The sequence below is a fragment of the Python bivittatus genome, unplaced genomic scaffold, assembly GCF_059951505.1.
Source record: "Python bivittatus isolate LINGU-HERP-01145 unplaced genomic scaffold, Pbiv_v1 ctg000020_np1212, whole genome shotgun sequence".
Lineage (NCBI taxonomy): Eukaryota > Metazoa > Chordata > Lepidosauria > Squamata > Pythonidae > Python > Python bivittatus.
In genome coordinates, this window is record NW_028277030.1 from 27,374,869 (window position 1) to 27,401,196 (window position 26,328).

Below are 26,328 nucleotides of genomic sequence, written 5' to 3' on the forward strand. Positions count from 1 at the left end.
TTCCTTGGCTGTCAATCAATCCTGGGGGGGGGGGGGGCTCTTGATTTACCAAGTGGTTCCGGAATGAATTTGACCGAACATGTGTAAGAGTCCAAATTAGGAACCACATTGTGGTAATTGTGATAGTTAAGCGAGGACTACCTGTATAGAGTTTGTTGCGTGCTGTGACTGTGTGTTCTGGGTTCTAATCTTCCAGAGCAGTATAGAATGAGGTATTGATATGGCACCTTTTGTTTTGTTTTTCTTTTTGCTTTAGTCTTTTTTGTTTCTGTTTTGTTTTGTCCTTTGAGTCAGTGTTGACTCCTGGCGACTGTCTGGACAAGTCCTTGCAGTTTTCTTGGCAAGATTTGCAAAGTGGTTTGCCACTTCCTTCTTCCTAGGGGTGAGAGCAAGGGACAGACCCGAGGTTGCCCAGCTGGCTTCGTGCCTACCGAGGGACTAGAATTCACGGCCTCCTGTTTTCTAGCCTGGTGCTTTAACCACCATACCAAACTCTAGTCATACTTCTCCTTCATCAAGCGTAACTTGACATGTTTGGTTGGACTGTGATCCTGGAATGTAATGGGACTGTTTGAGGCAGAATCTCCTGCACAGGTCCTCTAGGTGGGCAACGTAGTGAACATTGTTGTATGGATGCCTACTGGAGGACACTTTCTACCAGCTAAGCTCTGCCTGAAACTCTAACCCTTTTCAGATTGCAACTTTTTGAGTTACGAGCTCTGGGAGTAAGCTCTTTTGAACCGATGTAGGACGGTGCTGCATACACGATGTCCTTTATAGTGTAGGAGTACTGTAGCTAATTCTACAAGCATCATTTTGAAGTCACAGGAGGGTGCATTTTACGGTCAAACTATATATTCATCTATTAATCTCTTCAGTTTGCATACAGGTGGCTTTGCAATGACATACCTGAAAAACACGTTCTCCTTCTTATCTGTTAATAAGGAATTCCAAAGGAGTTCAGTGAGCTCCCTCTCAAGTGGGCATTTTACAGTTATTTATAACTATCATCTACTTCTGGAATTAATATTAGTAGGAGTTAGTAATGGAGCTGATGAAATCCCGACAGCAATTTTATCCAGAATATGCAATAGTAAATGTATCAACAGTTTAAGAAGCAGACCAAAAATTGTTGGCAACAGTTCTGGTCCATTATGGAGAAATGCAAACTAAACTTGCTTTTCTGGGGCACAATTTCCACAGAATATTGTGGATCTTTTAAAATGGCTAAAGACTACATTGAGAGATTATCAGGCTCACAAAGGTGCCCTTTCCCCCCTTTTGCTCATCTCCCCACGCGATAAAGGCTTATGCTTGGTCCTGACGCTGAGGTGATTGATTCGGTCGTAGCAATGAACAGACTGCAAGTTCCGCGCTCCCATGCGCGCATTTTGGATCACGAGCTGTAATTACAGGTTCTTCATCAGCGGCAACAATTCCCAGCGTGAGAAAGGATGCTTTTGACGAACGCGCGCAAGCGAGCGCACAGCTCGCACCGGGCTGACCGTCGCTAGCAGTTAACAGTAACAGTAACAATAATGCACAGCGACCCTTGGGTATGAATTAGCCACTACCCTCCCCCCCCCGGACTCATTCCCACTTTTCTTCTGTACCAGGGGGGGCGTTCCTGTCTAAATAATGGACCCCCTCCCCGTTCCTTAAACAGGCGCTGCTCCCCTCCCAGCTGGAGGACCCCCCCTGAGATCCGAGCTATCCCGAAGAGGGCGAGGGTGGGACAGCATCTTCCCAGCCAAGCGTGCCTGACCCGCCTCCGTAGCAGCGGCGGCGGCGGCAGCGACAGCAGCAGCTTCTTGCGAAGAAGGCGGGAGAGCCGAGGCTGCCTTAGCCTATCTCGGCTGGGCAGCCATTGGGCGTCTTCCCCCGTTTCTCCCATCACGCAACGCCAGGGTAGCGCCGGTATTGAGCCCCGGCACTGTCACTTAGCAGCCGCTGGGCTCCGCCTCGGTCGGGGGTCGATTGGGCCCGCCTCTTCGCGATCGATTGGGCCGGGGCTGCGCCGGGATTGGCCAGGGAAGCCGTCACTTGCGCGGGGGAGTTTTGCTGCCCTCTTCTTGTCACGCCGCCGCCGCCGCCGCCGCCGCCACTCGGGGTTGGGGCGTTTTTTCGTGCCGACGCCGCCGATGTTCTGAGGCAGCAGGGAGGGAGCGGTGGCGGCCGCTGGACCTTCTGCGCTCTCCTCTCTCCCTCTTCTGTCGTCTCGGCTGGGCCCCAGACTCGGGGGGAGCGCCTTCTCCGCCATGGCCACCAGCACCACGGGCTCCACGCTGCTGCAGCCCCTCAGCAACGCCATTCGGCTACCGATAGACCAGGCGAGTAGTCCACGCGCGCGCAGGAAAGCAGCCCCCGTAGAGGGAGAGGGCGAGCCGGAAGGATGGAGTCCCCTTAGCCCCGCCGTATCCCGCCCCATCCCCCTCGCTACTGCATCTCCAAGCCTTCCTTGCCACCCCCGCCCGCTTTCTCACAACTGCACCCCACGTTGCACATCCCAGAGTAGCAGCATTTTTACGTTCACAAACGTGTATCTGCGTTACGCGCAGAGCTCTTCCTTTCCTGTGCTAAACTATGTACAAAGGTCTGGCACGGTGTGTTGATGAGAAGGACGTGATTTATGTGAACATTCATCTTTCTGTATGTGCCGTCATGTTCTCAGGGTGTGTATATTTGCTTGCTTGCCTGCCATTCAACCCTTTCCCATAATTAAACATATGTCATGTGTAACCTGTGTTGTTTTCTGAAATACAGAGGAAATGTGGAAGTTAAATGCCAGTTCAACTATCTATATGCGGGTGATTAAAACAGAGTTTACAACTGCATGCTCGGAACCAAAAGTCTTGAACTGTATTTTCAGTGGTGAGAAATTCTGGCTGCTTTAAAACCTGTGATAAGATTCCTGTCGATCCCCTCGAGGGTTAGGATTTCATCTGTATCGGTTTGGCCTAAAGAAGACGTGATAGTGGCACCTCTCAGTGCCTGACCCTGAGAGAGGGGTTTGGGATGCTAGATATTTGTAGAGCTTTAACAATTTGCAGTTAATAAATGGACTATGCTGTATGAATAGCACATACTTATTTTGCATCTTTAAATAATTGCAATGTATTCTGATATTTACAGAGGAATAATGTCCTGGTATCTATAGCATGCTTTGTAGGAAAAGCTGCAAATGCTAGGTGGCTGTAAAGTTCATAAACATCACAAGTTAACTGTCCCCCAGAAACAGAGGCACACAAATCAAATTTCGTCCTACTCTGGATGATTAAAACACACAGCAAAATCACTCTGTCTTTTATCACGTGTACATCTTATTGAAAGTGGTGTGTTTTGCCGCATAGTGCAGAAATTATAGCTGTGAAAATCTTAAAGTTTAAAACCTCTTTAGGTACTCCATAATATTAAAAACTGTTTGCAGGAAGCCAATATGGATATGATTTTGCTAAGGAAAATTAAATAGAAAATTATCTTTCTTTCCACCCCAAACTGTTTCTGATAACAAGTATTTAACAATACAAAGATCATCTTTAACAAAACCACTGATAATGAAGAACAGGAAAAGGAACAGGTAGGGAGATAACACAATTTGTTGCAATATTTTCTGAGTAGTGTTTATATGAGTACCACAAGGTTACTAAAAAATAATTTGAATAAAGTGTGACTGAATCACTTTTAAATTCAGCTGCCGTTTTATTTACAAGTGCTTAGCTGGATCATTACAAAATAATTGTATTTTAAAGAGATGGAATCCCCAATATGTGTGTTGGAATATAATCACAATGTGTACATAAGTGAATGTTGTTGATGGATACTATTAAAAATTAGGATGTTTAAATTCCATTAATTTCATTGGAAGGTAGGGTTTTTTTTTGTTTTTTTTTACAGAGAACAATGGAGCCACAAACTCCTTAGCTTGGATGAAAGTTCTTATGTATTGTATGCTTTTTTCACATTGAGAAAGTTTGAGCTACATTGTATTTTGTAAGCTTAACTTGAAATAGGTTGCATCCACTAAGTTTAGGTTCCCTCCCCACACTACTAATAGGGCAGGTATTCAAACAATTGACTATATCTTGTCAAAAGTGTTTTATACTTTACAAAGAGCATTCACTGTGAGTGTATTAGCATTATATCAGTATTTTTTGCAGACACAGAAGTATGGATGTTACTAATATTTGTCTGCTGAGTGTTCAGGGACATATATATCATTCATACACCTATCTTATTGGTATTTCTTATAATAAAACTGCTATGGAAAATAAAATTCTCAATAGTAATAAGGACTGAGCTTGTAATTTGTTGCAGAAATACCACTGTTCAAAAAGTGTAGGTCATTTGCACTAGAACTACCAGATCTGGTTTGCAAAGATTTGAATGACCACTAGATGGCAGGAGGTAGTTAAAGAGATACAGAAAACTCTGCTACCATCTAGTGCTTGTCATCTAGAGTTTTGCTGCCTAATACCAGTAGCCTTGCTTATGCGTATTTTCTGTCAACATTGTTTGTAGATTATGTCTAAATTTTGTGGTAAATATATTAAAGTATTTAAAAATGGCTTTTTAAATTATCTTATGGTGGATAAATAAGTAGCGATATAAAAAGTCTTCATCTCCAATGATTATTGAAATATAATTAACAGTTATGATGCTGAGTACAATATTTAAACTGTCCAAAATAAAGAGCTTTATTTACTGTCTGCGAACTTGTTAAAAGCTCTTGTTAGAGAAGTCTTAGCAAGTCCTGAGTTGAATATACATTTGTGACACTCCCCTGCAGAGAGCACATCTGTATGCACATGCATTCATGGCTATAAATGGAAGTTCTCTAGGGCTATTTTTTAAATGATTGAGTTGGACACTGATATTGTTTATACCAGCTACATACCCCATTTGGGCATTTTCATTTACTGACCCCTTTAATTCCTGTGCATTCCTTTATCAGTATCCTTGGCTATCTTTGGGGGCAGTTTTTATGGGCGATTGTGCAGTAGCATCCCTTGCTCCTGACTTTGGATTCATATGATTTGTTTTTTTTCTTCATTTCCTGTACTTGTTACCTTGAATTCTTGCTTCCTTTATATCTTCATTTCTCCATTGTTTTAAGCAGCAGCAGCAACATCAAGGTAAAGATTTAAAGGACAAATAATTGTATTGTAACCTAAACTGTCTCTTCCATTTACTGATTTTGGGGAGTAATTCATGCTCAAGCCAGTTATGAACAACTAATAAAGAAAGATTTATATTGCCATTTTCAGGATGGCACTCAGTCTACATGTAGTAATAACTGTTGGGATATGGCATAGATTGAATTTTGTTTCTTTTTGAATCTGCAAATAGTGAATAGTCCAGATATTAACAATTTTTGGGTGGCACTGAGAAGAATGAGTAGTGGTGTCTTACTTTTATCTGTGATATATAGTGCAGTGATGTTCTTTTCCATTTGCTAAAAAATAAGTTCTCCAGTTCAGTTGAAGTACAACCTCTCCTTTTCGTAGTTTGCTTGATATCTGAAATTGCAATGTAGGGTTAGTCCCTCTCTTTTAAAATAGAATCTGAACATCTGGTTTGGTTCTTTTTTCTGGTTTGAAGGATGTATGCTAAGCATACTTTGTCATTTTGGGTATCAAAATAAGCTATGTGATGCTTAGCATTAGCATCTAACCTAATGTTATATTGTATTGGTCTCGCAATTCCAGATATTTGTAGGACTACTAATTATCTTACAAATTAAATCAAATTTTCGCTAGGGTATAGAATTGTGACTACTTTATCACAACTGTGGATGATCTACATTGGAAACTTGAAGAAGGTACAACCTTATTACCTTTGGACTTGCTGGCAGATTTCAATCCTGATGGTTATAGCATCTTTCTGGTTTACCTGCAGAATCACCCGTTGGAGCATTGTACTTTAATTGCACCAGCTTTTTCTGCTGGATTATGGCTAGGAGAGATTATCTGTTTGGCACCATGGTTTGTTTGGCTTATAGTATTCTATAGGGCTATATGTTTTTTCTCCTGTGTTTCATATCCCCAAACTTTTTGGCACATTTAATACTTTAAGAGCATGTTGTGTGTACGCAAAGAAAAAGTTGCTGTAGTAAGTTTGCCCATTTGCAAAATGACATCCTTATAAGCCGGTGTAGGCTTTTAAGATTTACAGGAGAGTTGTATCTTCTTGGGCATGTGGGAAAAAGGTATTAACTTAGATCGCTCTCAAATAATGGGACCTGGTTGGAGTTCTAATAGGTTGTGAAATTTCCAAAAGGGCGCCAGGTTGCACCTTTTTAATGTACCCTCTACTTTATTAGTTTTCATGTTCTTCTAATATATTGTATTGCCCTACTATGTGATTATTTGAATTGATTACATTATTTTAATAGTACTCAGAAAGGTGGTATAGAATGGTGGGAAGCTAAGAGAAAGTATCTTATCTTAACTGAACAAGAAGTTCTGAAAATGGAATACTACATGAGAAAGACAAGGAAGTGACGAACCATGTGAGTCATTAATTTTTAAGTTAAAGCGTGCTTTGGAAGGCCACTTGAATTAAGGTTCTGCATCTAATGTAATCTGGCTAGAGTTATAGTAATGGAGAAAGCATCACTTTTCATTAAGAATATGCTTATTAGTCATTTTCCTTATGGAGCTGTAAGAAACAAAATTAGGCAGATATCATTGCTTGTAATAATATCTGTTCCTATAATATTTTCTGCATTCTTGCTGTGAGTTTAAAAGGCAGAGAGTTCATGGACAGACACATGATACATGCTTATCAGTGATACAGTTTTTCAACATTGTTAAAGATATTTGCTAACTAGATTCTTGATCTGTTCCGTTATTATCTTTCCCCCCTTGTGCCTTTGAGTCAGTCTTGGCTTCTGAGCAAGTCCCTGCAGTTTTCTTGGCATTTTTAGAAGTGGTTTGCCCTTGCCTGCTTCCTAGGGCTGAGAGAGTGACTTGTCCAAGGTCACCCAGCTGGCTTTGTGCCTAAGGCAGGACTAGAACTCACAGTCTCCTGGTTTCTAACCTGGTGCCTTAACCACCACACTGGACTGGCTCTCTATTATGATACACTGCTTTTAATATTTCTTGTTCAGCGAGTAGACTAATATTATGGATGCAACTTGGTAGAGGAAACTGGTTAATGGTGCCCCAGTATTGCTTGAAATAGTGACATGCATAGAAGTGAGAAAAGTCCTGTGTTTATATTTCTCTTGAACAGTTCCCCAGATAAATCTCTTGAAAATAATAATAATAAAAAAAATAAAAAAAATACCTGTGTTCTGTTTCGCTAATAATCTTTGAAGGTGGACAGAATGGAGACAAAAAACTGCATTGTAAAATTGATTAAAATACTTAATTTCCAATATTGTTGTGGCAATTTATCAGTTGTACAAAATGCTGGTGTTTTTCATTTATACGGAGTTGGATTCTTTTCCCTGAATTTTTATTAATAAGCTTGAAAAAATACATTCAAGAGGTAACCTAGTAGCTCACATGTCAGATGAGTTGTGGTTTAACCTGTTATTAATTGTGAAACATCCTGCCTAGTCTTCAGGGAATGCCAGTTTTCATTACCTGTCATGTCTTTGTTGTATGAAGATCTTCTTTGCTCCAAGGGTCGGTAGGCCCATGTTTTGTCTTTGTTTGGTTTGACCCTGGTGACTGCAGAAGGCAGAAGTATCTTCTGGCATTCTGCTTTTCTGTTGCCATAGAAATGGGCTGCTCTGATAGACAAGAAATTCCATACAGTCTCTAGTCTCGTGGTGGCAGGCAGAAGTCGCTATTGTAGATTCAAGTGATCAGGACAAAGTAAAAGACAATCTAAATCTTCCATCTCAAATTCGGAGCAAGTTTTGAACTCAGTTTATGAAGACATGAAGAGTTCTAAGCCAAAAATGCCTACAGCTATGAAAGTGAGCTGTGAGGAATAATGTGTAATAGAATCAATTACTGTGCTTTTGGCTGTAGGGAATAAATATATTCTGCATAAGTTATTTGAAATAAAATGGGCAGGTGCAAAAGAATGATTAGCTTCAGTGTAAAGGAATGCCTAATAAGATTTTATAATCATATATAGAAAACATGGGCCACCTCACAAATTTGATATTTTTTCACTTTGCATTGAAGGAAATTACATTAAACATAGGGTTTCATTTCCTATGAAGGTGCATACTCTCCTACCCTTTGAATGTGCTCATATAGCAGCTTTATCCTACATCTGCTATAGCACTCTTGGTACACCAGAAGAAAATGTGTGAGAAATGTGCAAATTTTAGCAATGGTGCTTGTTTGCACTGTTATATTAGCATGAGTAATATATAGCAGCATGACTCCTAGTTAACTTGTGAATGTTAGCCTCTTGAATCAGCATGGCTGATACAGGTAGTCCCCAGTTTAAGAACAAGTCCCATTCCCAAGGTCTGTCTTTAAGTCGAATTTGAATGTAAGCCGGAACGGTACTATTGTATAATACTGTATAAGTAGTATTGTATAATTAACTCGAACCATTGTGTATTTAACTCAAATTTTGCTACAATAGGCTCTGTTCTTAACTATGTGTCATCCTTAAACCGGGCGTTCTTAATCCAGGGACTACCTGTACTGCAAAAATTGTCCACTTAGAAGTTTCTGTTACAAACTGGGATGTTTCTGATTTAGATAATAGTAATAGTAATTTACTGTTTACAGTAAATTTACTGTTTACAGTAATAGTAAGATAGTAATATAGGATCACTCTGAGGTCTAGTACTGATAGAATATATGAGAACACTGTTTTATCCTTTGATTAAGATGTTGTGATGGAATTTGTAACAGCAGTAAAATTGCTGATTTAGATACCTAAGCATGAGGTTAGGCTTAGTTGCAGCCTGTGGTTTGCCTGGTTCTAGGCTATATTTCAAATAACTACTAATGCTATGGAAAAACATACAGTGCTTGATTTTAGAAATATAATGGGTATCAGTGGGTATTTGGGGAACAAAGTGATGAAAGTTTATACACTGTCTGGATGAATGGAGAGCTAGTGGGTGCATTCAAAGTGGGGTCAAGCAAACTTTTGGGCTGATGGGCAGATTTAGAATGTTGAGTGTTTATTGTAGCTGCTGACACAAAATGGCTGTGATGGATCAGCTTGTACACAAGATGAACACCATAATGGGCAGCCACAAAGATGAGTTTGTGAAGGAAGGAAAAGCTGTTGAGAAAGAATTAATAAGCAATTATATATTTCATCTTAGTTTGTTTTGTAAGTAGGTTTTACCTTCTAAATATATGTTCCTGATCTCTCTCAGGTATGAGTGCAATCCTAAAAAAACAGGGAATACTGTACATACTCACGGATAAGCTGAGAATTTTAGGTGCCAAAATATAATAGGATATGGGAATGACTGTGGGAGACAGGGAGAAGAGACTCAGCCAAGGGAACGATCAGATAAAAGGCAACTTAGCCCACAGCAGGAATGTGGGTGGAGCAAGCGGCTCAGAAGTGACCTTCCCTAGTTTCTTGGGCTGTAAAGGGAATGGGGGGAGAAATGTACTTTCAGACTTGCAAGATTCTGTTAATGTAACTGTCAGCCCTCCAAGGTAAACCAGACAGGAAACACGACTAGATGAGCTAATTATACTTTATTGTAAGGTTACATTGACAGACTCTTGCAAGTCTGAAAGCACAAATCTCCCACCCTCCCTGTTTATCACTTGAGTAGTTAGGGTGGGTCCTTCCTAAGTTTCTTTCTCTGGCTGTTACTCTGTTGTAGACTTTCTCTTTCATCTGATCATTCCCTAGGCAGCATCTCTTCTCCCTGTCTTCCAAGGTCATCCTCATATTTCATCACAGTAACCGTACAATAAACCGTACAACCTCATTTGGCTGTGCTTTCTATCTGGTCTACCTCGTAAGGCTGACAGCTGCCTTCTGGATGCTTTTTGATTTTCTAGTTTTGCCTATGGTCCTGGAATTCTCTGGTCATCTCCCACCTCCATCTGGTGTAAGTACTTAATAAGGCCTGTTGTTGCTTACTGCAAGGTTGGTCATCTGACATAAAATACACCCCAAAACTGGGTTCAGCTGACCCACGGATGAGCTTATCTGTATATATGGTATACCCTTATATCCTGTATATCCTCGAGGATAAGCCCAACCATGGCTAAGCAGACTCTAACATTTTTATCCAAAAAATACCATGAAAAATGTGCCACCCGGAGACAAGCCAATTGTGAAAATTAAAATGTACCAAAATTTCGAGGGTCAGCTTATCTGCAGGTGGCACATTTTTTCATAGTATTTGGTTAAAAATTCAAGTGTTGGCTTATCCATGGATGGGCTTATATGTGAGTATATGTGATATGTGTAGACAGAAAATCTACAACCACTAGGAAATCAGGTAGTTAGTACAGAAATTATGACTTGAGAAGAAGGAGCATATGAGCTGTAGGCTCCAGTAGTGCTCGTAATGTCAAATTTTACTTTATTTTTATACCTGAACAGACACCAAGGTTATCTGAAAGGAAGAGGAGGGCCTCTCTCTTAAGATGCTGTTTTCTATTAAGATTTTTATACTTGGGTAGGGGATATTTAAATATTTAAAGGAAGTATATCCAATATGTTCTATCATTTTTTTTAAATATAAAAAAAATCTATCATATAACGGTTGCTTCTTGTAAATGTTTTGAAGTGTTTTTTATGACTGATATGTACTTTGTATTTTTGCCTAAGTAAGAAAATACTTTTTTTTAATAGTAATAGTAATTTTATTAAAAATTACTACAACGTTAAAAAACTAGGACTAAAAAAATAAAAAATAGAAGGTGCAGAAAAGAAAAAGAAAATAGAAAAGCATAGAAAAGAAAGAAAAATAAGAATATAGTAAGGAAAAAGAAAAGAAATATATAAAGAAATGACTTTCCCTTCATCACAAGTATCAACAGTTTTAGTAACCTATCATCTTCTCTTAAAATACAACAAATGATCTCTTCTTCCCATATCCCATCTCTTATCTATAAACTTAAAAACCTCATCATTTCAGTCCTGATCTGCAAAAGTGCATTAAGGATTACCAGAGATAACATATCTATTTTAACCTTGATTGCATAAACCAACTTTATGTTCTTTCCTTTTACTTTTAACAATCTTGATCTTCAGTCTCTTCAAATAATGTTCTAAAACTTTATTTTTTTTCATTTTTTTCTTTGTCCCTTCAAAATTTTTCAAAGCTTTAACAAGCCTCTTTTGTAAATCCAATATAGGAAGATTATTCAGGTCACTCTCTTGGTTTGTTATTTGTACAGGTAGTCCCTGGGTTAAGAACGCTCGGGTTACAGATGACCCATAGTTAAGAATGGAGCCTATTGTAGCAAAATTTGAGTTGAATACACAATGATTTGAGTTAAATACACAATTTTATTTATTTATTTATTTTTCAAATTTAGATTATGCCCATCTCACAAAAAGCGACTCTGGTTCGAGTTCATTACACAATAGTACTTATACAGTATTATACAATAACAACTGTTCTGGCTTACACACAAATTCGACTTAAGGACACACTTTGCGAATGGAACTCGTTTTTAAACTGGGCACTACCTGTTTATCCCTTTTAATTATTAGGACATCAGGCGGTTTCTTTTGTATGTCCAGTGTAGCATCTTTTTCCATATTGTTCTTGCAGCCTGTCATTTTTAAATCCACTTTCAGATCAGATTCAATCTTGTCAGGTAAAAAGTTGTTCCTCTTCCATAACATCTTTTAAACACAGTCTATCTATAGAGGCAGATACTCTTAAAACTAACTTCTGGGTCCATTGCTCAAAAATATCCTTCAATATGTCCAATGTTAAAATGTTTCGCTTCATTCTGTATTGGTAAGTCGAATTTAAGTGTTCTTCTTTAATTGTAATCATTAGTTCCTTTTAGTTTCCTCTAGTGTCCATCCTTCAAAGTCCCATCCTATCATTTTTTTTTTAAGAATTCAAAGCAAAAGCATTTTCCCATGGGAAGGATTCTTATAATTAATTCCAAAATATTACTTCAAATTTATCAGGACCCTTAGTCCATTTGTAACTTTCTACAATCAAAGTTTTAATCATCCTTTTGTTCACACACACACACACACACACACACATGAATTTCTGAGATTTTTAAAGATTCAGTGGCAGAATGAATCTCAGGATTTTGTGTTTGTGGCACTTCATCTTTTTCCCTTCCAGGTTTGAAAGGTAGACTGAATTAATATGTTGGTTTTATATTATGAACAAAGAAAATCACCATATGGTTTTTAAAAGCAACATCTGAACCATACATGCAGGTTAGTAACAAAACTGAGCACTGACTACTCTATTTAAAGCACCATATTTTTATGTACAAATACAACTCACCATTATATTTCTAAGTAAATAGTCCCACTAAATTAACTTAAAACAAGTCACATTTTATTTTGTTGAATTGAGGCATCTCATTTCAGAGAGCTGGAAAGGGAGGAACATATTTCTGCTCATGCTTCTAGAGTTGGAAGTGTTTAAGTTATTTGGGTCCTTAAAATAGGTGCTGTTAGGAATTTAGACATGTGTATTCTATTGCTCTCTCCGTATTTTTGAATGAAATATGGATTGCAGCAAGGTATGCAAGGTAAGAAGAGTTAATTTCATGTTGAAGTTTGCAATGTAGTGTAAAATGTATGACTTTTTAAAAGGTGGAAGACAAAGTATTAGAAGACCTTTGTTGCAGATGACATATTGAATTTCTGTCTGGTCTAATACTAGGCAAACACGCTTATATGATTTGAATCTCAGTTTCCTTGGCTTTCATTAAGTATGACTATAGCCATTTTACATATTCCTTAAACTAAGCCAGTTTCACCACACATGGCTGCCATAACCCATCTAATTTCTTTATTGATTTTTTAAAATTGGAAATATTCTGATGAGGAAATCTTCGAGTTCCAGAGCTACTGGCACTGGGACCAAATTTAAGTGAGGACAGAATTATGTCCATATTTGCAGGATTGGGTGGGAGAATTCAGCATGATCCAAAGTTCATTAAAGTGATTTAAGAGCAAAAAAACAAAACAAAAAACAACTGCTTCATTGAGTAGTATTGTTGAAATTGCCAAGCAAGAAGATCGAACTATTAAAGACTGAGAAACTTAAACTGTAAAATAATATACAGCTTTATGTATTATTTGTTCAAACAGGATAAAAATTGCATCTAAATGAGGGCTAGAAAGCGTGAAATATACCACCCTAGTCTCTTTAGGATAGTGCCACTTTGAGAACTGTGTGATTTTAATCAGTAAATTAATAAAGTGTAGATAACAACAGTTTGAGTCACTTTATTCAACAGTGAGCAATTGTTTTCTGTAGGCAGGGCTGTTCTTTCTAATAAAATTATTATTTGGCATACCAAGAGCAGCAGGTGGTGGGGTGGCAAATAAGGAAGGATGGAATTTTCCTTTTTGGGGTGGGGAAGATTATTGTTTTTTTAATAGGTTAAGCTATTCAAAGTGAGAGCACATCAACTGCATTTTGTTTTCTGCCCTGCCCCAAATCAGGAAATTGTGCTTTTGTTATTTGTGCTTCTGAACGATGGCAGCATGCTCTTGGAGGACTCCAGAGGCTACAAAAAAAGGTTCCAAAGGCTATATGAAGTTTACCAGCCTCTGGTTGACTGTCACACCTTTCAAATGTGCTACTTAAATGTCTTATGGAGGGCAGCATTTAGTTTTGATTAATGTACAGCTTTAGGCTGCTTCTGCAAGGAACTGTAGGCAAAAATAATGTTCTTTTCAGTGGAAGCCACTGTGATATTTTGAAAGAGAAGCTCAAAGAACAGCCCCCTTTTCTGGCTTGGGATGATCATACATGTGGGACAGAATAGAACTGGAATGTATTTGGGCAATCCTGGAACAGTTTTATAGATCCAGTCTATAAAGTCCATAGTTCAAAAAAGACTCTGCTATAACTCCTCTGTCTTCAGTGTTTCAAGGGATTATATTCCAGGATTCCACAGCCAATAAAGTAGGGAGAGTGTCTATATAATTAATAGAAAGTGGCTTGGATTCCAACCCCCAGGGATTTTTCTATAGCTCCTTCATGTGAAAGCTTTGCTTTCTCTTCTGAACTTCTTTTCCCTTTTCCCTGTAAACAAGTAGCCTTGGGTTGGCATTGCAAATTAAATTGTAAGAACTAATTCTCACGTTGATAAGAGATGTGGTACAGTAGCTGTTTTCAAACTAATCAACAGCTGAAGACTGCATTGTTTTCACAAAACAAAAGGAATCTTGTCTCTTCTATACTGAAAAGGCTCAAGAAAATAAACCAGAATCTTGCCACCTTTAATTCCCTGTATAAGGGTTTCTCACCTGAAAGTAAAATATTTGGTGGAATTCTTATGTTGAATCCTTTACTACTGCTACTTAGAAATAAACATTACTATTCAAAACTTTGATAGGCTTGCCGTTTGAGTTAACTGTTTGATGTCTCACTACAAAAGAAGTCAGAAAAAATCCAGGAATGAATTCACATGTTATTTAATATCAGTGATGGCTCAGTGTGAGATTTATTTCCTAGCATTATTTATTGATTTATTAGTTTTATGCCCCATCTGACTTCACCTGAACGCATATTTGGAATGTTGAGCTGCTAATGGAAAGGCAGGATATAAATCCAACAAGTATATTTTTGAGAGCACACTCTTGAGAAATAACTGTGGGGAAAGGCCTTTCCCATTTACAAAACAGTTGGCATGAGGGGACATATTTGAATACAAAATGCTAGTTTACCAGAATTATATATAGACAGGTGTACTTACTTCCAAAAAAATCTCCACTCTGCTCTAACTATCCATCCTGCTTGATAAGCTGCTGGAAGCTAGCAGTTTTCTTTGCAGCTTGTCACTTGGAGTGTACCAAAAAAGATATCAGCAGGTACTTTGGCAACCTTAGGCACCCTGCTGGGAATTCTAAGTTTAAACCAAAGATAATCCCTGTCAGCAACCCTGTTAGGGTTGTAAAATATATTAGATGTGATTTGAAACCTCTGCCAATCTTCCATTTGCTTATTTAGAGTTCCCCCTTTTGTTAGTATATGAAAAGTCCACTGGAACAACTTCCCTACAAAAGTTGTTTCAAGAATGGAGTACAGGTAGTCCGTGGGTTAAGAACGCCTGGGTTAAGGACAACCCATAGTTAAGTACGGAGCCTATGGTAGCAAAATTTGAGTTCAATACACAGTGATTCAAATTAAATACACAATGGTTCGAATCATTACACAATACTACTTATGCAGTATTATACAATATTACTGTTCCAGCTTACATACAAATTCGACTTAAAGACAGACCTTGGGAACGGAACTTGTTCTTAAACTGGGGACTACCTGTACTTACATTCTCTCCTCTGCCTATTTTTTCCTATTGCCCCAAACTTTTGTTCTCTCCATTTTTGCCCTTTGTAAGATAGAGAACATGGTTAGGGATTGCAGGTGTTCCCATCATTTTGTAACTCATCATCCTTCCATGACAATGATGATTACTAAATAGCCAATTAAAGAACAATAACACTATTTCACTGACCTTGACTGTTTGTATTACTGTCAGGACTTTTTATTTTTTTTAAAAAAATTGCTTTACTTTTAATTAGATACTGTCAACACTAGTGTGAAGAAAGGCAGGTTATAAATTAAAATGATAAATTAAAAAGTTAAAATCGTTAAAAATCCAGTCTAAAATAGTTTGCAGAGTATTAGTTACGTCTTCATCTAGTGCAAAATGAACATCACATTTGGAGATTTCTTTCAAAGGAAATTCAGCATGGATTTCTTTTGTCACCACCCACCTTGCTTCAAGAGGTGGGAGATCTGGAAAAGAAATCTATGCTGATTGTGTTAGTAACCATTCTCCATATGGGAAAAGTACATAGTTTCCCATCGATTTGTCCATTCTTGTTTGCACAGTGATTAGGCAGGTATTCATCAAACCTTTATACGGCAATTCATTTCTGAATCATAGCTTTGTCAGTGGCCCATTCTTACATTAGATAAAGTATGAGGGGGTCCTCCCTTTTTAAAGTGATACTATATCCGTTTGTATTCTTTTTTACAGTGTGATGTATCTCCTTAGATAAAACTGTAACAGAACTGGGTCAAATGCTAACCTAGTAAGTCCTCCATAAGGAACTTAAACATGTAATGGGAAAAGCATCTGGTATATGCACTGAATGAGATTTTGAAGGCCATTTTTATTGCTGTAAATTGGAAAACTATAGTAACAAAAGTCAGCATTCTATACATAACACGTACAAAAGTAATGCATGATGGAGATGTTTTAAAAAACACTTTTAAAAATTTGGAAATTGTTTATATGTGTAAGTAAAAATAAATTAGCATGCTCATTTCTTTATTTTTACATTTGTGACTGCATAGACTTCTTGTTCCTTGGTATAAAGTACAAAGTCACAAAGTTTTTCTAAGCAGTTAACTTTGTATATATTTCTCACTATCTCCTTGATAAGTATTTAGTCTGAATGTTGCTATTTCTTATGTGTTTGCGTGTATGTGAGAAAAGGAGAAAGAGAGAGTGAAAGGGAGTGTGTGAGCCTCTGAGGAGGCAGGAGCAGAATCAAGATACCTATACTGACTTTCTTAGTTGGATAACACTTGTTTTTGAACTGTCACAATCACTTTCATCCTTTTGTTACTTTTGCCAGTAATTTGCAAAACTGTAAAGCTACATTTAAATCTGATTTGAAACGTGTCATAGAAGAATTGAGTTCAATAATTGCAGTGTTTACAGGTGTGTTATAGAAAGCAATCCACTAAGCATTTACAGGTAGTTCTTGTTTAGCAATTGCCTCATTTTAGTGACCATTTGCTGTTACGACATGATGAAAAAGTAACTTTACGACCAATCCTTGCATTTACAACTTTCTCAGGTCTGTAAAGCAAATGAAAGATGAAGTATATTGCTATTATAGTTTTGTTATTTGTGTTTTAATTGGGGGGGTATTTATATTTTTACTGTTTTTATTGTCTTGGTTTTTAATTGTAAGCTGCCCAGAGTCACTCTCTGGGGGAGATGGGCAGTATATAAATTTAATAATAAATAAAAATAAATAAATAAAAAGTAAGATTGTAAGCACAGTTGTAGTTTCACTTATCGACTGCTTTGCTTAACAGCCAAGTTGCCAGTCCCAGTTGTAGTCACTAAATGAGCACTACCTGTATTTTGATTCCACATCCTCCTAAGGAAGAGAAAATGTTCATTTATGTTTATATAAAATAACCCATTGCCTTGTTTTCAGTATTGAAGGCATGCTGTAGTGAATTGCAGATCCTACCTATTCAGCCTGGCAATTTCCATGGTGAATGGTCATGCTGTTTGTAATTCTGAGATTTCTTATCCAGTTCTCTATAGAGCACTAGGTTGTGATGAACCATTCTTTAATATGGATTATCACATCGGCTTGTGTCCATGTTACTGTTGTAATAGTAATTAATGATAAGTGTAATGTAACCACTCCTCATTCATGGCATTTTACCAGTGGGAGCCAGTGTAGTTTAGAGGTTAAAAAGTACAATACAACTTTTTAGAATAAACCCAAATTCAAACTCTCATGTAGCCATGAAATTCATTGTGAATACTAATAACTCTTAGTCTAAACAACCTTTCAGGATGGCTGTGAGAATTCAGATGAAGTAGGTTACAGGTAGTCCTCGACTTACGACCATTCATTCAGTGACTGTTCATAGTTACAACAGTGCTGAACAAAGGGACTTATGACCCCTACCAAAGTTACAGCTGTTTCAGTGCCCCTGTGGTCACATGATCAAAATTCAGGCTCTTGGCAGCTCACCCACATGTAAGATTGCAAGGGTGTTTCAACTCCTCCCACCTGCCTATCTCTCCCCATCTTCCTATGCTCTGCCACCCCAGCTGATCTTCATTGTTGTCTTGCTCCCACTGATGATGAGGCATGCCCGGCCTGGCTGCTGGGGCAGGCTGGAGCTGGACTTCATGCTGAGGGGAAAAAAAAGAAGGAAAGAAAGCCAAAAGCAGCCTCAGAGCCCCAATGCACCAAAAAGCCCCTTTGCAAAAAGCTCCTGGGTGGGGCTGGACTTCATGTTTTTTTTTCTTTCCTAGCACAAAGCCCCACCCCACCCAGGAGCTTTTTGCAAAGGGGCTTTTTGGTGCGGCATGGCTCGGGCTGCTTTTGGCTTTTTATCTCCGCACCACAAAGCCCGGTCCCAGCCCAGCCCAGCAGACAGGCCGGGCATGCCCTGTCAGCAGCAATAGCAAAAAGATGGCGAAGGTCAGCTGGGGTGGCAGAGCACAGGGTGGCAGGGATCTTGGAGTGCAGGGTGGTGAGGATGGTGTGGCTGGGACTGGGATGGGGCGGCTGTGGCTTCCCAGGGCATGGCAAGCAGTCCCAGAGCCGCGCAGTTCTGGGGCTGCTTGCCACCTCTCAAGGCAGGGTGGAGGGCGGCCACAGAGCAGAGATGTGGGGAGATAGGTGGATGAGGGGAGTTGGATGCAGTCCCTTACCTTACTGAGGCTCAGGGCTGGGAGGGAGCAAGCCTGGAATGGCTTGGATTGGGGTGGGTACTTGCTTAACAACTTGTGATTCTCAGTTAACGACAGCAACTGGAACTGTAGGGATTGAGGTTGCTAAGCAATGCGGTCATTTGATGTCTCACCTTACAACTGCATTGCTTAGTGATGGAAATTCTGGTCCCAATTGTGGTCGAAAGTCGAGGACTACCTGTATTGTAAAGTACTGCTGTAAATATTGACTGAATTACATAGTATCCTAAGTTATAGTTTGCTTAACTATTATTATTGAACAAATTATAGTTGGGTTAGCTCATGCAACACACTAAACCACACTAAACGTACTGGTCATATTAGTTGGGTTTGCACAGTGTGCCAGTAGCTACACAAAGCAAATCACATTATAACTTAGTACAATATATGAATGTGAGTATTATGGAAAGCAGTAGTTTATGTTCTTGACATTTTTTCCCATCTTAAACATTCAGTTGAACTTTTGTTACTGATGCTTGTCTGGTCACTTCCAGCTCTTTGTGACTCAGTGGATTTAATATTGCCTGTTTGTCTGTTAGTAATTGCCTCTTTGTGACTTTGTAAGCTTTTGCTTGTGCCATCTGTAATACTATCTAGCCATCTTGTCTTCCATTGTGCTCTTTTTCAATTGCCTTCAATTGTTCCACACATTTGGGGGTCTTCTCTAGTGACTCTTGCTTTGGCATTATGTGTCCAAAATAGCTAAACTTCAGCTTCATTATTAGTGCTTCCAGTGAGCAGTCTGATGTGTGTGCGTATGCAAGTGTATGCATGTGCGTGTGTTTATAAACACTTAACATCAGATTGAAAGATTGCCTCATTTAGATGGCTAGAGATTTGCTTCATTTTGTATTGAATGATTTGTTTTTGTAGTCCAAGATATTCACAGTAATTTTCTTCAGCACCACCATTCAGAAGTATCCACCTTTCATTAACATATATTACAATTAGGAAAACAATGGCTATGTCAATATGTATCTTTGTTGGAGTGTGATGTTTCTACACTTTAATAGTTTGTCTAGATCTATCATAGCCTTTCTCCCAGGTAGCAGGCATATGTTTATGTGATAGATATGTTGTCATCCCTGTGAAATTTTGAGCCTAGGTAATTAGTGTCTATTATTACTCTATTTTTTTCCCACCTATTTGCATTGGGTTGGCATTATCTTTTGGTATAATATTATTTTTTTTAATATTGAGCAGGAGACCAGATTTTCTTCTTTTACTTCGACAAGAGATTATGTAGGTCTTCCTTACTGTCAGCCATCAAATTGGTATATTAGCTTATCTGACTTGATATTTTTCTCAGTAATATTTCTTCTAGTCCAGCAATTTCCATGACATATTCTACATATACATTAAATACTTTATACAACCTTGATACACCTGCTTTCCTAATTTTGAGCCATTTAGTTGTACCATATTCTGTTCTGATTGTTGCTTCTTGGTAATCATACAAATTCTTCAGTTGGCAATGTGATGGTCTAGTCTACCCATGTTTTTAAAGGTAGATCAATTTGTCATGATCTACCAGTCAAAAGCCTTTGTATAATCAATAAAGCAAAAATTGATGCCTTTTTGGAACTCTTTTGCCTTTTTCATTGTCCACTGGATATTAGCAATGTGATCTTAGATGTCTGTGTCTCTTCTGAATCCATTTTTTACAACTGGCAGTTCTCCTTCCATGTATTGTTGAGGTCAGGAATGCAAAATCTTGAGCATTATCTTTCTAGCATATGAGATATGTGCAATTGTTCAGTACATTTAACATACTTTAGTACTGCCTTTTTTGATATTGGAATATAAACTGATGTTTTCCAGGCCCTTGGCCACTGCAGTCTTTTACGTATCTGCTTATAAACTGCATATATCATTTTAACTGCGTCATTTTTTAAGCTTTTAAACAATTTTGCTGGTATTTCATGAACTCCTTTGTTGCTTTGTTAGCTTTGTTAGCAATATTTTCTAGGAACTTCACCTTACTTCAGTTCACTTTCCAGAATGACTAGTTCTAGTTCAGTGGTCAAAAAGATATACATGCCACTGATTTGGGGATCTTTTTTGTACAGTTCTCCTGTGTATTTACACCATCTCTTTGTCTCTTCTTTCTCCAGTAATTGTCTTAAATAAGCATTCTGTCCCCATTTGACTGTTACTGTCAGTTTCCTTTGTGTTGCTTATTGAGAAATTATGTTGCTCTTCTCCGGAACTTAGTGTTTAGTTGACCAACTTTTGCTTTCTGCCTTTCTTCAGCTATTTCCAGTATGTCAGCAGGCAGTCATTTTAGCTTCTTTTAGTCTTTGCATTTCTGGATATTTTGTTTGTTTTGTCTTTAGTGATGTCACAAATTTCAATCCAAAGTTCTTCAGGCACTTAGATCTAATCCATCAAATCTATTATTTACCTTAACGACATAATTATGTGGAATATTGCTGAGGTTGAATCTTGTGGCCTGGTTATTTTGCTTTCTTTAGGTTATTGTAATTTTGCAGGAAGGAGTCAGTGATTTTGCAGGAAGGAGTTGATGATCTGTTTTGGTTGACTGCATGAAACTTCTTTTGGTTGACTGCTTCCAGAGTATATAGTCAGTTTGATTTTGGTATTGCCTATCCAGTGATGTCCATGAGCAGAGTTTGTTGGAAAAAGATATTTATTATAAACACTGAATTTTCTTGGAAGAACTATAGCAGTCCGTTTCTTGCTTTGTTTTGTAATATTGCTTTGACTTGGACTCAAACTGAGAACATCCTAGCACTGACATTGACATATATATGTTGGCCTTTCCACTTCTTCTATTTTTTCTTTCCAAAGTAGGAGATCTGATGCTCCTCTAGTGAGAAGTAACTCATTCCAGTCCATTTCAGTTCACTGATTCCCAGAATGTCAACATTTAGAGGTAGTCCTCGCTCAACAACCGTTTAATGGTTTGAAGTTACAGTGGCCTCAGAGAGGGTGCTTTATGGGTTGTAAAGCACTTCTGGCCATTGTAAAATGTCCCCCCCCCCATGGTCACATGGCCGCATTTTGGGCTCATGGCAACCAGCTCACATTTACAACTGGTTGCCAAGCACCCTACGATCATGTGATCACCATTTGCAATCTTCTCTGCTGGCTTCCCCATTGGAAGCTGGCAGGGAAAGTTGCAAGCGGAGGGGACACAGCAGTGTGCAGGAATGGAACTCCAATCCTGAAGATCTGAGCTCTGTTCCTTCACACTGCCAAGGGGTTTCCCCTCCCCTCTCAGTGATGGGTAGGAACGGAGCTCAAATCTTCAGGATTTGAGCTCCATTCCTTCACACCACTGAGAGGTTTCAGAAAGATCTGAGCTCCGTTCCTCCAGCCCCAGGAAGGATTTCCCCTCTGTCCACGGAAGGGAAGGAAAACCTTTTGGTGGGCTTTAGGAACTTTTGAGAGCGAAAGGGCTGCCTGCTGGGAGGATTTCAGCCTACATGGAGCTGAAACTGTCTGGCAGGCAGCCCTTTCGCTCTCAAAGAGCTGCCTGCTGGGAGGATTTCAGCTTACACTGAGCTAAAATCCTTCAACAGACAGCTCTTTTGGTCCATCTGTTTAATGACCCAGGAGGACCCCATTGCTTAACAACTGCAATTGGGACCAGATTGCAGTCATTGAGTGAAGCAGCACGTGGGTGTCTTGCTTAATGACCATTTTGCTCAACGACTGAGATTCTGGTCCCAATTGTGGTTGTTAGGCGAGGACTACCTGTAATCTTAATGCTTCGGCTCTGACAACAGTATTTTCCTTGGGTAATGATTCTTACATTTCATGTACCAATGGTATCCATATCTTTGCAGCATCAAACTTCCCCTCTTGCCTCAGGGCACTTTAGTAGCTGGATATCCTTTCAGCTTTAATCCAGCCACATCATAAGCACCAGTGATATTCGTATTTGCCCTTTGCTCTTTCCCAGTAGCTGACTGGATACCTGACCTAGGAGACTCATCTTCACTATCATATTCTCATTGTCCTGGTGGTAAATGATCTCTTGGTTTTCCTACAGTTTCCTACTCTGGTAGATTATGATTAGTCTTTGTCTGTGACTTGCTTGAGATTGGTGACCCAAAGTATATACTTCCAACAGTAATTGCTCACAGCGTTATTGGGATATAAGCTTCTTCACCACTATGAGATAAAGATTCATGAAGGGGAAATTGAACTAAGATGGGCATATATGAACAAAGAGTTACTAGTTAATTTCTTATGTGAGGAGGTTAATTCATACAACACTATGTTTGTAGATTACTTTAAAGGATAACTGGGAATCTTTCCTCTTAACTATGAACAGATGGACAAATATCTGTTTTAGTCTGTATACATTAACTATTTTCTTTGGAGAATTTGCTAGGTCAAAGTTTGTGAATCAAGTCTGATCAAATGCTTTCCTCCAACTTGTTACCTTATCCATTCATTTTAGAAAGGAAACTCATCAGAAACTAAAAAAACCCTCTACCTCTAGGATTTTTATATCCCTTTAATTTCAGTGAGGGAATTAATAATACTTTTAACTTATTAGTAGATTTAAAACATTCAAGCTTATTTCTTTTGTGTGTTTTTTTATCTTTTTTAAAAAGTTAGTGTAGTAATTATGAGTGTGTTATTTTCATCAAGAGTGGACTAGTTCTGGCTAATATAATCATATGCTGTCAGGGCTTTAGCAGTTGAGCTGGTTTAGCTCAATTCTAAGTGTTAATAGTGACTTTGAAAATCATGATAGTCTGACATAAGAGTATCTAATGGAATGTTTCCTCCTGTATTTATTGGCTTGGAAATTTTGTTGCATCAGAGACTCCCTTTTGGGCACCTTGCTGAATGATAATAGACAAGTTGTTACAAGAAAGAGGTTCCTCTTGGCTGTTGCTACTTGATTATAAAATAAACTTAAAGAAGGCTTTTTAAGTATACATTATGCTATCTGTTTGATACATTTCAGGTTTAAATACTTTAATGGAGTTCTTTTAATGATGAGCTCATGTCATCATTAAAGTGCTATGCACCAGTCCTTCAATTGGCAGAAAGCTGTACCAACTTAAAGTGCTGCTCTCCAAAAATTGGCCATTATTTTTCTTCATGAAAAGGTCTTTGACAATTTTTGTTTGCAGGTCTCAAAAACATTTTTGCATTGCAGGCCGTAATTTTCTTACATGGATGCAGAATATTTATAAAGGACAAAAAGCTAAAATGGATGTGAGTGGTCTTACTTTGCAGTAATGCATTGTATTGAAGGGAATAAGACAAAGACGTCCTGTCTGTCCCTCTTTATTTTTATTAGCATTAGAATCACTGGCAATCCAAATATGTCAAGAAAATAAAATTCCGTGAGTCATATTAGCTGCACAAGAACATACACTGGAATTATTTGCTGATGATATTGTATTAATAGTTGGTCAACCTACAGCCTCCTTAAAAATGTTCATGGAATATATAAAACAATATGGTTTGATGTCAGGATCAGCAAAGAAAAAACTCAGGTGCTGATAGGGAATTTGACAGGATGAAATTAACTTTTGTATCAACTAATAGGTTTTAATATTGCTAGTAAAAAGGTCAAATAGTTAGGATTTTTTCTTGAGAAAAAAGGACAAAGGTCTCTTCAAGAATAATTATTCATCAACCTGGCAATATATAACAACAGTTATTTCTAGATGGAAGAAATTAAATTTGTCTTGGTTAGGAACAATTGCAGTGGTCAAAATGAATACCGTATTTATCGATGCATAACAGGCACAGGCATATAACACGGACCTTAATTTTAAGAAGGAAGTTTGAGTAAAACCCCTTAAACTTAAAATAAATGACTTGGAAGCAAAATAAAGGGAGCTCTGAACTTTTTGTTTATTAATATTTATACCACTTATAAGGTAAATACGTAATATGAAAGAAAAAGTACCTCTTTGAGCGAAGAAAACTGGCGCTCCCCATCGCTCGTGCTAGCACCTGAGCTCTGCAGAGCAGGAGGTGAGTGGCGGGCGAGCGAGCGAACACCAGTGCTCCCCATCGCTTGTGCGAGTGAAAACTGCACTTTCCATCACTCGCGCTAGCGCCTGAGCTCCGCAGAGCAGGAGGTGAGCGGTGGGGGAGTGCTCACCTGCCGCTCACCTCCTGCTCTGTGGAGCTGCCCTGGTTACAACCCTGGCTCAAATGAAGGCTCCACTCTCCCAGCCCTGCTGCTTGAGTATTGGCGTATAACACGCAGCTAGGATTTCAGCCCCAAATTTTAAGGAAAAATGTGCGTGTTATACACCAATAAATATGCTATTTTAGCAAGACTAAATTTTGTATTTTAAAAATTTCAGTCTTTATTGAAATTAAGGTATTCAGTGACTGACACAGACAAGTAGTAAATTATATATGGCCTAATAAAAGGCCAAGGATTAAATTCAGGAACTTGTAGGATTCAAAAGGATGCTTAGCAATTCAAAATCTCAGATTCTAGTATCATGCTAGCTGCTTAACATGGATTTCAGGAAGGATCATATTTCCTTCCTTCCTTCCTTCCTTCCTTCCTTCCTTCCTTCCTTCCTTCCTTCCTTCCTTCCTTCCTTCCTTCCTTCCCTATCTATCTGTCTTATGTCTTAATAAATTTATTATTTATTAAATAATAAATTATGTATTAATTAAAATTATTAAAAATAAATTAATAATATATATTGTGATATATTATTATATATTTATGTATTAAATTTATGTGCACACTATGTAGAGCCTGCTGACTAAGGCTGCTGTCCTTAACTCACTTAGCACACAAGAACTAAGTCCCTTTGAACCTAGTGGTACTTACCTTATGGGCAAGGTCTATGCTTAGGGGTAGTTATAGGCCATGCTTGGGAAGCAACTAAGAGTGAGAGGATCTCCGTATGTGCTTAGTGAAATTTATGTGTGGCATTGGTATAATGGAATGCTTTTGAATAAGGAATGGAGCAGTTGCGTGAGGCCAAGGAAAGATTTGGATGGTTCAGTGGAGCATCCTGTTTGTCACATGAGGTCAGGGGACTTAATATTCTTTCTGCCATTCAGGAGAAAAGTGTGAAGAGATCAAGGCAATATTTGCTTCCATGCAGTCATCGTATATGAAGTTCTTTAGTAATTCTGGTGGTTGGTTTTGACATCACGCTCCATAAGCTAAGAAAATCAGAGCATCTACAGTTTTTCTGTATCAGAAGTAACAGCAAGGCTGATCAATATATTTTCTTGCAATTAACTTCTGTAACATTATCAGTTCTTGCCATTTTGCCATGCTATACATTAATTGGAAGTTTGCAGCCACCTGTAATGTGACCTAAATAAACTTTTGATTTTTTATTCATTTGGTACAAAATTTTATAGTCCTTTAAGTTTTTAATGATGTCTTAGAATATATTACATGTATGATTATTTTAGGTTTATTTGGTTATCTGAGTTGACTACATGCCCCTATTTTATTGCTTAATTTTTAAAAAATCATCATCATCTTTGCTATCTTTTTTTCAGTATTCTCGTCAATCTGTGTGTGTATTAGTATTATACTTTTTCTTTTCTTGTTGTAAATTGTAATACCTAGCTTGTAAGAAACAATACATAAAATGGAACACACAGACCCCCAGGGTTAAAAAAAAATTAAACTACTGATATCTATCCTCCTATAGAAAGGATGCTGCTAAATGGTGCTATCCTTATTTACTGTGTATAGGGCAACTTAAGGAAAGGGCTTGAGGGATTCACCAAAGTTTGTTTCCTTCCCTTTCCTTCC

General features: G+C 38.3%; 1 protein-coding gene across 1 annotated transcript in view; it reads left to right on the forward strand.

Moving 5' to 3' along the window:
* The first annotated feature begins 2,055 nt into the window (after positions 1–2,055).
* The window catches only part of MBOAT2 (membrane bound glycerophospholipid O-acyltransferase 2), a 94,950-nt gene continuing 70,677 nt past the window's right edge, over positions 2,056–26,328 (forward strand). Inside the window, exon 1 of the mRNA XM_007430886.3 lies at positions 2,056–2,330. Coding sequence (XP_007430948.1) covers positions 2,259–2,330 — 72 coding nt within the window. The 5' untranslated portion in view covers positions 2,056–2,258. The remainder of the gene's footprint in view (positions 2,331–26,328) is intronic.